Source organism: Helianthus annuus, chromosome 12 (assembly GCF_002127325.2).
Source record: "Helianthus annuus cultivar XRQ/B chromosome 12, HanXRQr2.0-SUNRISE, whole genome shotgun sequence".
NCBI classification, from domain to species: domain Eukaryota; kingdom Viridiplantae; phylum Streptophyta; class Magnoliopsida; order Asterales; family Asteraceae; genus Helianthus; species Helianthus annuus.
This window is the reverse complement of record NC_035444.2, coordinates 52,519,714-52,532,589: the sequence shown is the minus strand read 5'-3', so window position 1 is coordinate 52,532,589 and position 12,876 is coordinate 52,519,714. Positions and strand designations below refer to the sequence as shown.

The 12,876-nt window shown below is 34.4% G+C and overlaps 1 protein-coding gene across 1 annotated transcript; it reads right to left on the bottom strand.

Moving 5' to 3' along the window:
- Window positions 1–1,442: 1,442 nt before the first annotated feature.
- LOC110894982 (dirigent protein 24) lies at window positions 1,443–2,746 on the bottom strand. Its single transcript, XM_022142244.2, has one exon. The coding sequence runs from the start codon at window positions 2,703–2,705 to the stop codon at window positions 1,590–1,592; it is 1,116 nt and encodes a 371-aa protein (XP_021997936.1). The 5' UTR covers window positions 2,706–2,746; the 3' UTR covers window positions 1,443–1,589.
- Window positions 2,747–12,876: the final 10,130 nt, after the last annotated feature.

Genomic DNA, 12,876 nt, shown 5'->3' with positions numbered 1-12,876 from the left:
TTGTCAATAATAAGATTCCAAGTGACAACTCAGCTCATCTTAGCCCCAACTGGAAGACCTAGATAGATAAATGGGAAGACCCCCAGCTTACATTTTTTGGATGATCCTGACAAGAGAAATAGGGTGGAAGTCCCTTCATTCCTAAGGATCCGTCTTCTTTGGAATAAGAGCCAAAAATGAGGAACCCCCCCCCCCCCACACACGGGCGGGGGGGGGGGGGATTTCAAGAGAGACCCATGACTAAAGAAATGACCAAAAAATCCAGAAAGTTGTTTACCAAGAGGTGCTAGAAAAGTATAACGAACTCAACAGTAAATCCATCGGGACCAGTCGGTTTGTCTAGACCATAATCCCAGACAGTCGTTTTGATTTCTTTAGCTTGAAACTCGGCTACAAGCGAAGGGATAAAGTCATGAGCTTTGTTAGTCATTTGTCCTTTTAGGCGTTATGCATAAGGCATGTTGTAAATTGATAAGATATAAATGTGTTGTAAATGGGCTATGATGTGTATAATTTGGGTTTATTTAACTAAGAAGACTTATAAAAGCAACAGGTTAAACCACAATTCCCGAGCCAATACTAAATAAGTGATCTTTTATGGTTTTTAAGTTTTTATATTTCACATTGTTTACAACTCGTATTTAAGTTGGCGATGACAAATTGATTATTAAGATACTTAACGACTAAATATGCATCATAAAAGCGTACAGACGCAGTGAAGTACACGAACCTTTATGCATTGCCGAAGCTTCTTGGTGGCCGGGGATGCCCTGACCCCACCTGATTTTTCGCTCGTAGTGTTAACTTTACCATAAATTTCCGAAAAAAGATTTGTAGTGTAACATATTAGATTTTTAAGAGTTCGGCCAAGTGATTCGGATTTTAAGAGTCCGACCTCCTCTCATTTTTCTTTCGAGCTCCGCCACTACCTTTACGTCTTAAAAACACATACTTTTTAACATTCTTATCTACATTAGTTGGTTATTAATAAAATCTAATTTCTATTTGAATATATAGGTTTAAAATGTCTACTTCCAACGACTATATAAGTGTGTTTGAACAGCCCAAACGTCACTTAGAGGATGTGGTAGAATGAGATAACTGAATGCATTAGAAAATCCATGAGAAACAAGCGGAATTGTGAGTCGCAATAGACGCGCTTTATGCACGTTACGGTTTCCCTAATAGTGGTGATAATAATTAGTAAGTTAACCTATGTAACTATGTTAAAACATTGATCATCAATTGTGTATAATATAAATTAATATTCAATGTTAGTATGTATTTCGTTTGGTTCATCATTATGTTGCTGGTTTTAAAATTAATAGTTTATGTATTTCGTAGGTTAAATAGCTCTCCGATCATTCAGAAAGCGTACGCGATTCTTTTAGTGAAACAATATCATATATCACAAAAAATCTAATTGAGTGAATGTTGAAAACTTGTGCATAAATAACTCATGTTATATTTGTAAATCGAAAAATAACACAATATGATTACAGACCACTCCAAGGTACAACAAATAAAGCAGAAAGTACTACAAGCACAAGCTAAATCACATCACACAAACTTATAGAGAATGTAACGGTCTATGGTGTCGTAAGATACACATTAACATGGACAATGGTTTCAACACCATCAGTTGTGTGTTCATCCACCTGAGGAAGACTCTCAATGGTCGCATACCCTTTGGCCTCCTCGTACTTCCCCGTCCCACCGATAACCGCAATGTGTGATATCTCCGAAGCGGTCCGATGGACCCCGAAAAAGCTTATTGTATCATCCACCTCATGGTCACTACCATGAAATAGAGTTGTTAGTGCAAATGTGTGGCTGCTCCCATCCAATGAGCTTGCAAGGTAGAAACCTTGGCCTCGGCCTAGGACACCCGTACCAAGCTCGTGTCCTTCGGTTATTTCATTGTCGATAACGGTGATTGACCCGAACATGAGTTGTTGGAGTGTTATGCCAGCGGGAAGCTGACCGGCTGCGACGAATGGCAGGTTGTTTCCACCGTTTTGAACGTTGTTGTTCCCCGTGTTTTGGAGGACCGTGTTGGAGTTGGGATTATTTGGGCTGTTACCGTTGAAACCGGCTAAAAATGGAACATTGTTGTTATTCACTATGCCGTTAATGTTGTTTAACGGCACGCCACCAGTGATCGGAAAGACTTGGCTGTTTGGCGTGGAGAAAGGAACTGCGTTAGCGCTTGAAGTCGCTACAATTCCGGTAACCACCCTACTTGTAGCATGAGACCCTCCTAGAACATCATGCATAAAGAAACTCAAAGTCGGGTGTTCCCCACCAATACCAACACCACCGCTCCCTGTTGCACCTGACCCTCCGATCGGTGTAGCACCTGACCCTCCTTTAGGTGTTACACCAACCGGGGTGGCCACTGGGGCAACAGCAACAGGAACAGGTGCTACTTTAGTAGGTAATGTAGTGGTGGGACCTACTACTGGTGCAGGTGCAACAGTGGCAGGAATTTGACCACTTGGTAATGTAGGTGTTGGATCTTCCACCGGGGTGTCATCCTCGTCTATCGGACCACTTGTATCAGGCTCATTGGTTGACAACGGGGCCACAGGCGTTACGTCGCTTGTCGTGTCTAGTAGGACGCGTGTCCCGTTAGAACATTCTAGAGAAATGGCTAGCAAAAAGATGCAGATTGTGGCTTTGAAAAGTGTAGAGGTGGATATCATATTGTCAATTGAGGTGTTATTTTTGGTTGGTGGGAAATGTTGCTGATGATGAATGTAGGGTGCACTTATGAACATATATAGTGATGATTCATCTAATATGGAGTTGATGAGATTGATGGAGTTGTTTGGGTGCGGGGTTGTTTGGCTAAACAACCACCTTAAAGTTAGAATATTTGGTGTATTTGAACATATATAAATTGCGTATTATTTTATTTTTATATATTTTCAGTCTGAATATAAAACGGAATTTATGTTTTAATACAAGTTAAAAATGTGAAATTGAGATCATATTTAAGATTGTCACGTCGATAGATGGTACGTGGTTGAGTAACTGCATTAAATAACACAATTTCTCTTCTTTTTCACTGAATAAATATAAACTTTGTATGTGAGATAGTGGATGATAATTGGTTTAGGATGAGTTTTCGGTATTTCTGGTAGTATATTCGATTGTTAGATTGTATCAAATACTCGTTTTCATATTTGTTGGATAGTTGATATACATACTCACTATTCTGGTTCATTGTTTTTCAGTAAAACCAATCATGGTTTATGATCTTAGGTAGTTAAAAAATACCGTTTTTGAATTTTTATCATCTAAAATACCTTCTTAAAAGAGTAAATTTCATTTTTGTCCTTTATGTATTATCTGAATTTTGAAACGTGCCCGTTAAAATTTTTAATTTCATTTTATGTTAAAAAAAAACACATGTTTTATATCACTTTAAGTCCTTTACACCAAACTGAGTTAAATTACTCAATTAGGTTTATTTAAGGCAAGGATATTATTGGTATTTAAAGTTAGTTATTTTGTTTCTACATTTTCTCCCATAAATAACGAAGATCAAAAAAAACACTCTCTCTCCATCAATCATCACATCTCTCCCCTGTTTCTCTCTCTTAAAAAACCCCGGATCTAAAATAAAAAACCTCTCTCTTCAAAAAAACCAGATCTAAAATAAAAAAACCACCTGCAAAACGAAATGAAGGATGCAGACGATGGAGGTGGTCGATTTACGGATGAAGATGATTACCAGAGACACGAGAAGTGTATCCATGGATGATGATGACTGAAAGAATTGAAATGGTGAAGATGGATGTTTCGAAACGGAAGATGGAGGTGAATAGAGATGATGGTAAGATGACGGAGACGTGAAGTTGCAGGTTCCAGTGACCGGTTTCGAATCTGCCTGAATTCCAATGAACGATGATGTTGCAGGTTGTGGAGATACAATGATGATGTAGATGATAGGCGGTGGTAGTCGGAGAAGATGATGATGATATGTTTCGGAAAAGATTCGAGAACAGAGATGATGTTACGGACAAGGAGCGGTGTTTCCGATATGGAAGTAGCTGATGACGATGATGAAGATATGGAAACATCAAACATTGAATTGTAATTTCATAATTCATTTTGCTCCCTATGGTTGGTTGTTTTAACTGTTTTGCCTCAATCATTTAAAATTTGTCGTTTTCCTCCAATAGTTTACTATGTTTTTCCCAATAAGCTCCCTCCGTAACACTAACTCCATCTAAAATTTTTGTAACTAAAAGGATATTTTGATAACTTTAAGTATAAAACTAAAGGTACTTTAGTAAAATTACAAATAAAGATTATATTATATATATATATATATATATGTATATATAACAAAACCCATAAATCTGCACTATTTCTTCTCTCTTTGTGCCCTCTTTCTTCTCTCTTTACATACTCTCTTTACACTCTCCCTCTTCTCCAGCACCACCAACCGTCACCACCGTCCACGGCCCCCACCCGACCACCACCTTGTACCAGATCCATCAGACCAACACCACCCGACCACAACCCCTACCCGACCACCACTACCTTGCCACCACCTCAGCACCACCACCAAACAACCAACCACCACCACCTCACCACCAAACAACCAACCACCACCACCTCACCACCAAAAAACCACACTAGATCGATGGTTGGCTTCCTCTACAACCCACAATCTGAAAATCAGAAGCGCTAATTGTGTCGTTGTCCTTTATAGCTCTAGGTCGGCGCCGCAATCGAAGCGCTACGGTGGTCGTGGTTTACCGGAACTAGGGTTCCGTCTAGGTGTGCAGCGATGGTGCATTCAAGCTCAGGGTTTTCTTAGATCCAAATCCGTCTAGGTGTGCAGCAATGGAGCATTCAAGCTCAGGGTTTTCTTAGATCTAAAACTTGCGAACTGAAGGAAAAGACAAAAAAACGCGGTGGCATTTTCGTAATTATCAGTTACTATCAAAATTAATCTACAAATGATCCTGTAGAGTAATTTTGTAAAATGTTCATGTAGAGTAATTTTGTTCTTGTAGGGTAATTATCAAAATTACTCTATAAGTGTATCAAAATTACTCTGCATCAAAATTACTTTACAAATGAATCAAAATTACCCTGCAAGTTTATCAAACAACATACAATTCAGAATTACTCTAAAAATGATCCTATAGAGTAATTTTGATCTTGTAGAGTAACTTTGTAAAATGATCCTGTAGAGTAATTTTGATCTTGTAGAGTAATTTTGCTGCATTTAGTTATGGGGTTTAACTTTATGGTTTAGTTTTTAGCTTTTAGTTGGGGGAGGGGGTTAGGTTTTTTTATTGGGAGGGGGAGTTAGGTTTTTGGGGGCTGGGGGGTTAGTGTAATTTTGATAATTACCCTACAAGATCAAAATTACTCCACAAGAACATTTTACAAAATTACTCTACAAGATCAAAATTAGTCTACAGTATCATTTGTAGAATAATTTTGATAATTACCCTACAAGCAGATAATTACAAAAATGCCACCGTGTGGTTTTTGCTTTTTCATGCTATTCGTGCATTTAGTACGTTAACTTTATTTGTACAGTAACTTTCCCCAACAAAAGTAATAGAGTAAACTGCCATTTTGGTCCCTGTGGTTTGAGGACTTTTGCCATTTTAGTCCAAATCTCAAACTTTTTAAATTTGGGTCCCTGTGGTTTCACTTTCATTGTCATTTTAGTCCAAAATCCAAAAACCCCCTATTTTGACCTTTTGTTCAGGGGCATTTTGGTCATTTTAATTTTATTATAACATATACAAAATCCCAAACACCCCTAAATCTCTGCACTTGCTCTCTCTCTAAACACCCCTTTTCGCTCTCTTCTCTCTCTCTAGTTCATCATTTCTTTTCTTCAATTTGTTGATCTCAGCCGTATGTGAAACATCAGCAGCTTTTAACTTCTCAATCTCAGCAGCTTGAGCAGTTGTAGTATCCTTTAACATCTTGATCTCTGCATCTTGCTCATTAATTCTCTTCCGGATTTCGTTTATGAATATTATCTGTTTAAGAGTTTGACCCCAGAATTCACTCATTTGCTCTCGAATCATCACAATTCCTTCATTGTCGGTTGCATCTTCAAACTTTCTTGCAGCCGATGATTCTTCACCCATGAATTATGGTTGTTGAACTGGTGCAGATTGAGATTGGGAAGTTGATTGTGAGGTTGTTCTTGATCGGAGTGTCGCTCTCCGGTCAAAGATAATATTTTTAAGCCCAAATTACCCTTAACAAATAGTTAGTGGTGGCAAGGGGTCAAACCACGAAGAGTATGTGGTTTGTGAATGGATTCGATTGAATTATCAAAAGTGTCACAATTTATGAAGCTTACTAGAATGTTTTTGTATTTTTGTTTAACTGAGAGATGTGAATTTAATCTAAAGAAATTGGTGTAATTGATTGACAATTAAAAATTAACGATTGCACAAAAAATTGATTAATAAACAATAATGAGAAAAAGGGTTCACACCCGGTTCCGGTAATTGTCAACCTAGGGTTTCTACAAGTTTTTAGATCCAACTCAATTGTGTATGATTAGCGGATTTAGTGCACCGTGACTTAGGTGCTAATAACTATCAACGTTTCGAAAAACGGACAAGAATACACTTTATGATCAACACAAGTAAAACCTAACCAAGACAATGCATACTACACATAACCATTTCGTAAAGTCATAGTTTTTAACATCGTTCGACAATCTACGAATATGAAACAAATGCAAACTATTGTCAAAGGTTTCAAAAATCAAACACAAATTGTCACTAAGTTGAAACAAGAACAATTCGAAACCCTAAAGTTAACACTACCTACACCGGGGTGAAACCGAGATGATTAGCCGCTCATGGTTGAAGAAGCTTGATCACCGGATGTTTGGAACTTGATGAAGATCATCTTGAAGCTTGAAGGATGGAGGAATGGTGAATGATGAATGTTTAGTGATGGATGATGATGAATGGATGAATAGATTGATGGCTAGGGTTTAGAATCAAGATTGAGATGATGAAAATCCTCTTGATTCGGGTTGTAGAGATGATGTGTAATGAAATGGTGAATAGAATAGAGATGAATTGGATGATGTATTAGGCTCCAAGAACTTGATTTCAAACTCCCAAGATGTGTAACCCCCGTCTTCAATGTCACACCCCAACCGATGGCGGAAACATCGAGATGAGACGTACAAACTGTTCAAAGACATCATAACACTAGTTGTGACAATAATTAGAGTTTATTTCATTGATATTCATAAGTTTCATACAATACATGGAAATGAAAAAGTACATAACATAGATTGTAAATTTAAATAGTTGATGGGTTTCTAAGCCATCCTAGCCTTTTCTTGTTTTCTTGAATCCTCAGCCTGCAGTATGCATTTAAAATACAATCAACAAATAATTGCTGGCGAGTATACAGGTTTGAATATAGCATAATAGAGTTAAATAGTTTATCAAATCTATTCCATGTGAACAACTGATATTAATTAACTGTTATACTCGTAACGATGAAATCCACATGTCCAAACCATAGTTTAACGCAATTAACATAGCCTAACCCTCGAAAGGGTGGTGATAGAGTTAAAAGAACCTAGCAATACCCGTATATACGGGAGGGGCGTTACAACCTACAGCGCTGCCATTGATAGGGGAGGCTTGCAAAGTTAATGAACATATAGCCATAGATGTTAACATCAGCACAACATAGATAATCAATGATCAAGTAGTTTCACAATAGTATGGATAGATTGTGCAATGAAAGTGTTTATCATTGTGTTTTTGATAAGGAAATGCATACTACACCCAAACGTGTAAAAAGAAAATGGGTCAAGTATACTCACCTTAGGTTGCGTTGCGTATATTGGAAAAAGATAATAGAATCAGGGATTTTCCAAGAAGATCGTGCACAAGAGAATTACCCTATTAATTTGAGGATTTGATTAATTATTTGGGAATTTATAGAATAATTTAGAAAATAAGACATAAATAATACAAAATTCCTAAAGTGTTGGAACAATAAAATAAATAGGAATTTAAATAGATAAATAATTATTTTAACAATCTAAAATAATTACCACAACATTAGTTAATAATCTTATAAACAAATAACTTATTTATAAAGTTTCTAGTTTATAAAACAAATAAATAAATCTGAAAATAAAATAAATAAAATTTCTAGATTTTTATTAAATAAACAATAATTCTGATTTAAAGAATATAAATCCTGAAATTAATAAATATGATCAAATAATAATTAAATAGTAATTCAGAATTAATTTATAATTTAAACAACATTTAAAATAAATATTCTGAATTAATAAAAACAATATATCTGATTTTTATGATAATAATTCTGAAATACATAAATAATTCTGATTTGTAAATTCTGAAATAAATAAATAGATAAAATCTGATTTTATTAAATTTCAGAAATAAATTCCGAAATAAATAAATAAATAAAGTCTGATTTTATTAAATTTCAAAAATAAATCCTGAAATAAATAAATGAATAAAATCTTATTTTATTAAATTTCAGAAATAAATTCTGAAATAAATAAATAAATAAAATCTGATTTTATTAAATTTCAGAAATAAATTCTGAAATAAATAAATAAATAAACAAAAACTGATTTTTAATAAATCTGATTTTATAAAACTGAAATATTTAAATAAAATTCCGAAATAATAAATATGTTTTAATAAATAGATAATAATTATAAATCTGGTTATTTTAATAAATAAATCTGTTTTATTAAATTTCTGATTTTAAATAGATATTTCAGATTTAAAATAATTAAATATGTTTAGTAATAATTATATTAGTATATTTGTCTTCTAAATAGATATATTTGATTTTTTATAAAAATTTTCAGTATTATATATTAATATTTATAATATATAAACCTGATTTTATGTATTTATATCTTATAATACTGAATTATATAATAATAATAATAATAATAATAATAATAATAATAATAACCGAAACCGAAATTAAACGAAATCGAAAGAAGTTTACCGGTTCGGAACGACGACGACGAACGGTCGGACGCGACGAAGGCGGTTCCCGGCGACGGCAATGGCGGTGCGGGGTCGACGGCGTAGAAGTAGGATTCCGGCGAAGAAACGTAGTCGAACGATCGGGTTTGTTTCGTTTTGTTTCGGGTTGATTCGATGTGAAAGAAACAAATGACGAAGGGTGTACGTTTAGACGATCTTATATAGGTGTGATTGTTGTCGGTTTCAGGAAACAAAAGGTCTCAACTGTTCCGGTAACTGATCAAGTCGACGAAGAAGATATACAGTCCTTGGCGGTTTCATTAGATTTAAATTCGCGCATTTATTACATATCAAATATAATACGGGTCAATATCCATCACATGTGGACATGCAGCCCAGTTGGTAAGTTAGTTGTTTCTTAAACAAGAGGTCACAGGTTCGACTCCCGTTCCACGCGCATAAAACCCATTTTTTCTTTTTAGTTAACAGTTAACTGAACTAACTGGGGTTTCTAACCCAGTTAGTGATTCTTTAATACAAACTAACCTAGTTAACCATGACTAGGTTATCTACCATGTTTCAAAGGATGTGCTAACCTAATTAGTTAACATTAACTAGAATTCAATAAAAATAAAAATTCAGAAAAATATTTATTTAATTTAATTTGTTATTTTATTTATCTAAAATATTAATAAAATAATATAAAAATCATTTTAACCCAAATTTTGATATTTTTACCGAATTAACGTATACATTCCCAATTTTTGTACGGTTTAGGGTAATCTCTTGGCAACGATGAATTAAAGAGTCGAAATTAAGATGGAATTCCTCTGTTTTTACGTGTTTAACATAGTTTCAACGTGTTTAACATAGTTTCAACGTGTTTAACATAGTTTCAACGTGTTTAACATAGTTTCAACGTGTTTAACATAGTTTCATAGTTTCAATGATTCATAGTATTCAAACACAAAATATGGATAAAATCATGCAATTTCATTATGATTTCAAGTCTCGAGTACAACTTTGGAATTTGAATCAAGTACAACAAAGGTACAACTTACAAAAGTAGAAAGTACAAGTAGACTTTCCAAAAATGGAAAGTTTGAAAATACGAAATGTTACAGTCTCCCCTACTTTAGGAGATTTCGTCCTCGAAATCTAAGAGGAAGACTGTTGAAAAGATGGTATCCAAGGATTCCACAGAGAGAATAGATGAAACTTGATTGTGAATGGGAGTCATATCAAAGACGTGGAATAATAGAGAATAGTGGGAGTATGGAAGTGAACGATTGACTCTAAGTGGATGCAAGTATAAGAATGGAGTTTCGTCTTGGATAATCGGACATAATGCGTTTGTAAGTTGTTTAAAGTTTGCATTAGGTCCAAAAAGATGTGCAAAACACTGAATTTCTCATGGCACGTTTCACGAAAGTTTGGTAACGTGGTGAAAACACTTATATATAGGATGTACCAGCGGTGTATCCACCATGTTTTGACCATGTTACGTCCGTTTCGTTATTCGTGTCATGTTACGTTCCATGTCTTACCATACACAGTAGTACACTCTATGGTTCTCATGCGCTTATTACTATAATCCCGTGTGCACCCGCGATTATACCAATCGTCGCATGATCCGCATAGCTTGTACTAATTTGCGTATGAATCAAGGTATACATAAATTTTGAAAATAAGATTGTGTGCGTATAAAAATGTAACATGTAAGCATGTTCGCGTTCCCAATAGTATAAGACTAACGTAAACGAATCCTTCGGGTTTCGCCCGTGTACATGTGCGAATGTATAAATTTTGAGTAAAAAGCATGAGCATAGTATAAGTTTAAATTTGAACACGCACGTGAGCATAAACATAAAACGCATGCCAGGAGTGTGAGCAAAAGTATAAGCATAACGTGTATTAAAATGAGCATAAATGTGAGCACAATTTGAGCACAAACGAATGACGTGAGTATGGACAAAATTCGTATAAATGAGAGTACAACAAAAGTACGAGTATAACATAAATCGTATAAATAAGAGTATGAACACAAGTACGAGTGTGAATACGAGTATAAATATGAGTATAAACATAAGATGCATGAGTATGGTTGTAAATGTGAAAATTAAGTGTAAAACATGAATGTTTAAGTACGAATGGAATGTATGAGTATATATATATATATATATATATATATATGAGTGTAAACGTGATCGTATAAGTACAAGTATGTTGTTGCGACTATGAGTATAAATATGAGTACAAGTGTAAGCATACGAACGTATTGTGGGGAGTACGTGTGTAAATATGAGTCAAAGTATAGACACGAAACGTGTCGTGGTAGTTATGAGTATATAAATACGAGGATCATAACAGACGTGAGAATGTGTCTGAATATAAATACAAGTATAAACATAGCGGTATAAGCGTATACGCAAATTGCATACGTATGAATGTGTATATGATTATAAGTAAAACGAAGGTGTATGAATATGAATTTAAGTATCACCTAAATGTATAATTGTGAGTGTGTGTATAAACGTAAAACGTATGAGTTTTGAATCGTGAGTATAACATAAATGCGTAAGTGTGAACATAAGTGAAAGCATAAAATGTATAAGTATGGACGTAGGGATTAATGATTTTGTTTATAATATAAAATTAAAATACATGAGTTTATGCGCATAAAAGGTTTAAAGTTTTGAATATGAAAGGAAAGAGAGAACGAGTGACACGCGTGAGATTGTTGTGAGATATTGACTAAAACGTGTAAAATGATATACATATATAGTTGTCTGTGCAAAACGTGAAGTTAAATTAGATTGAGTTGTCAGGAATGTAGAATCTAGTTTGTGAATTGTAAAGAGAATATAAAGGAAAACATCTTTTGATTATGCGAAAGGATACTTTGTAAAAGAATGGAAGTGCTATTATGGTTTTAAAAAAAAATTTTCATAGCTGAAAATTTGTCGTCCTTATAAAGTTTCCTTGCCCACGTGTTTTGAATTTAATTAACGTATCAAGCGAGGTTTTGAAAAGTTCTTCGAATTAAAAAGTTTGCATCGTTTTAAGAAGTTTTTTTTTTTTTTTTTTTTTTGTATTACTAACTTCGAAGTTTACAGATTCTAGTGAAAAGGTTTAACCTTAGGAAAAGGAATTTTGGTATATGAACCTGGTGATCGTGAAAGGTGTCCTTAATAAAATGTTTTTGTTGATCTTGAAAAGAGTTTTGATAACTGATCGGATAATATTTGTAATATTCTGTATGAAAAGTTGGTTTGATTCTCAATTGGAAATTTAGAATTCTTTAGTATAGTGATGCGAGATGAGTGCGTTTTAGTAATTACGTGGAATACGAAATTTTGTGGGCAATAGATTTATTAAACTGATTAGGGTGACAGTAGTATTTTGTGAAATTTTTGAAATCGAGGAATACGCGTTTTTGGTAACATTGAAAATTTTTGTGTATGCGAGCGATGTGAAAATAGATTATAGAATAGGAGATACGTCTAAATAAATGAAGCATTTTGAAATACATGATAAATGATTTAGGTATAAACATGATCGTGTTTACGCAATATAATCTATTAAAGAAAGTATTGGTAACGATCACCTAGGTAAGGGAATCACCCCAAATCCGTTGGTGAGGTCGTTGTAAGATGAGAAAAGAAGCGAAGTTAATCGTCAAGGTAAGGAAATCACTCCTATCTCGATGATATGTCTTCACTCGTTGTTACGAAAGTGTAATTAAAATTAAGTGAAATTATGCATGCTAATGATGTATAATCGTATGATGTATGCGCAAAAGTGAAATCCTAAAAATGGTTCAAAATTGACAAGGAAGAGTTTCATCATAAAAGATCGAAGATAA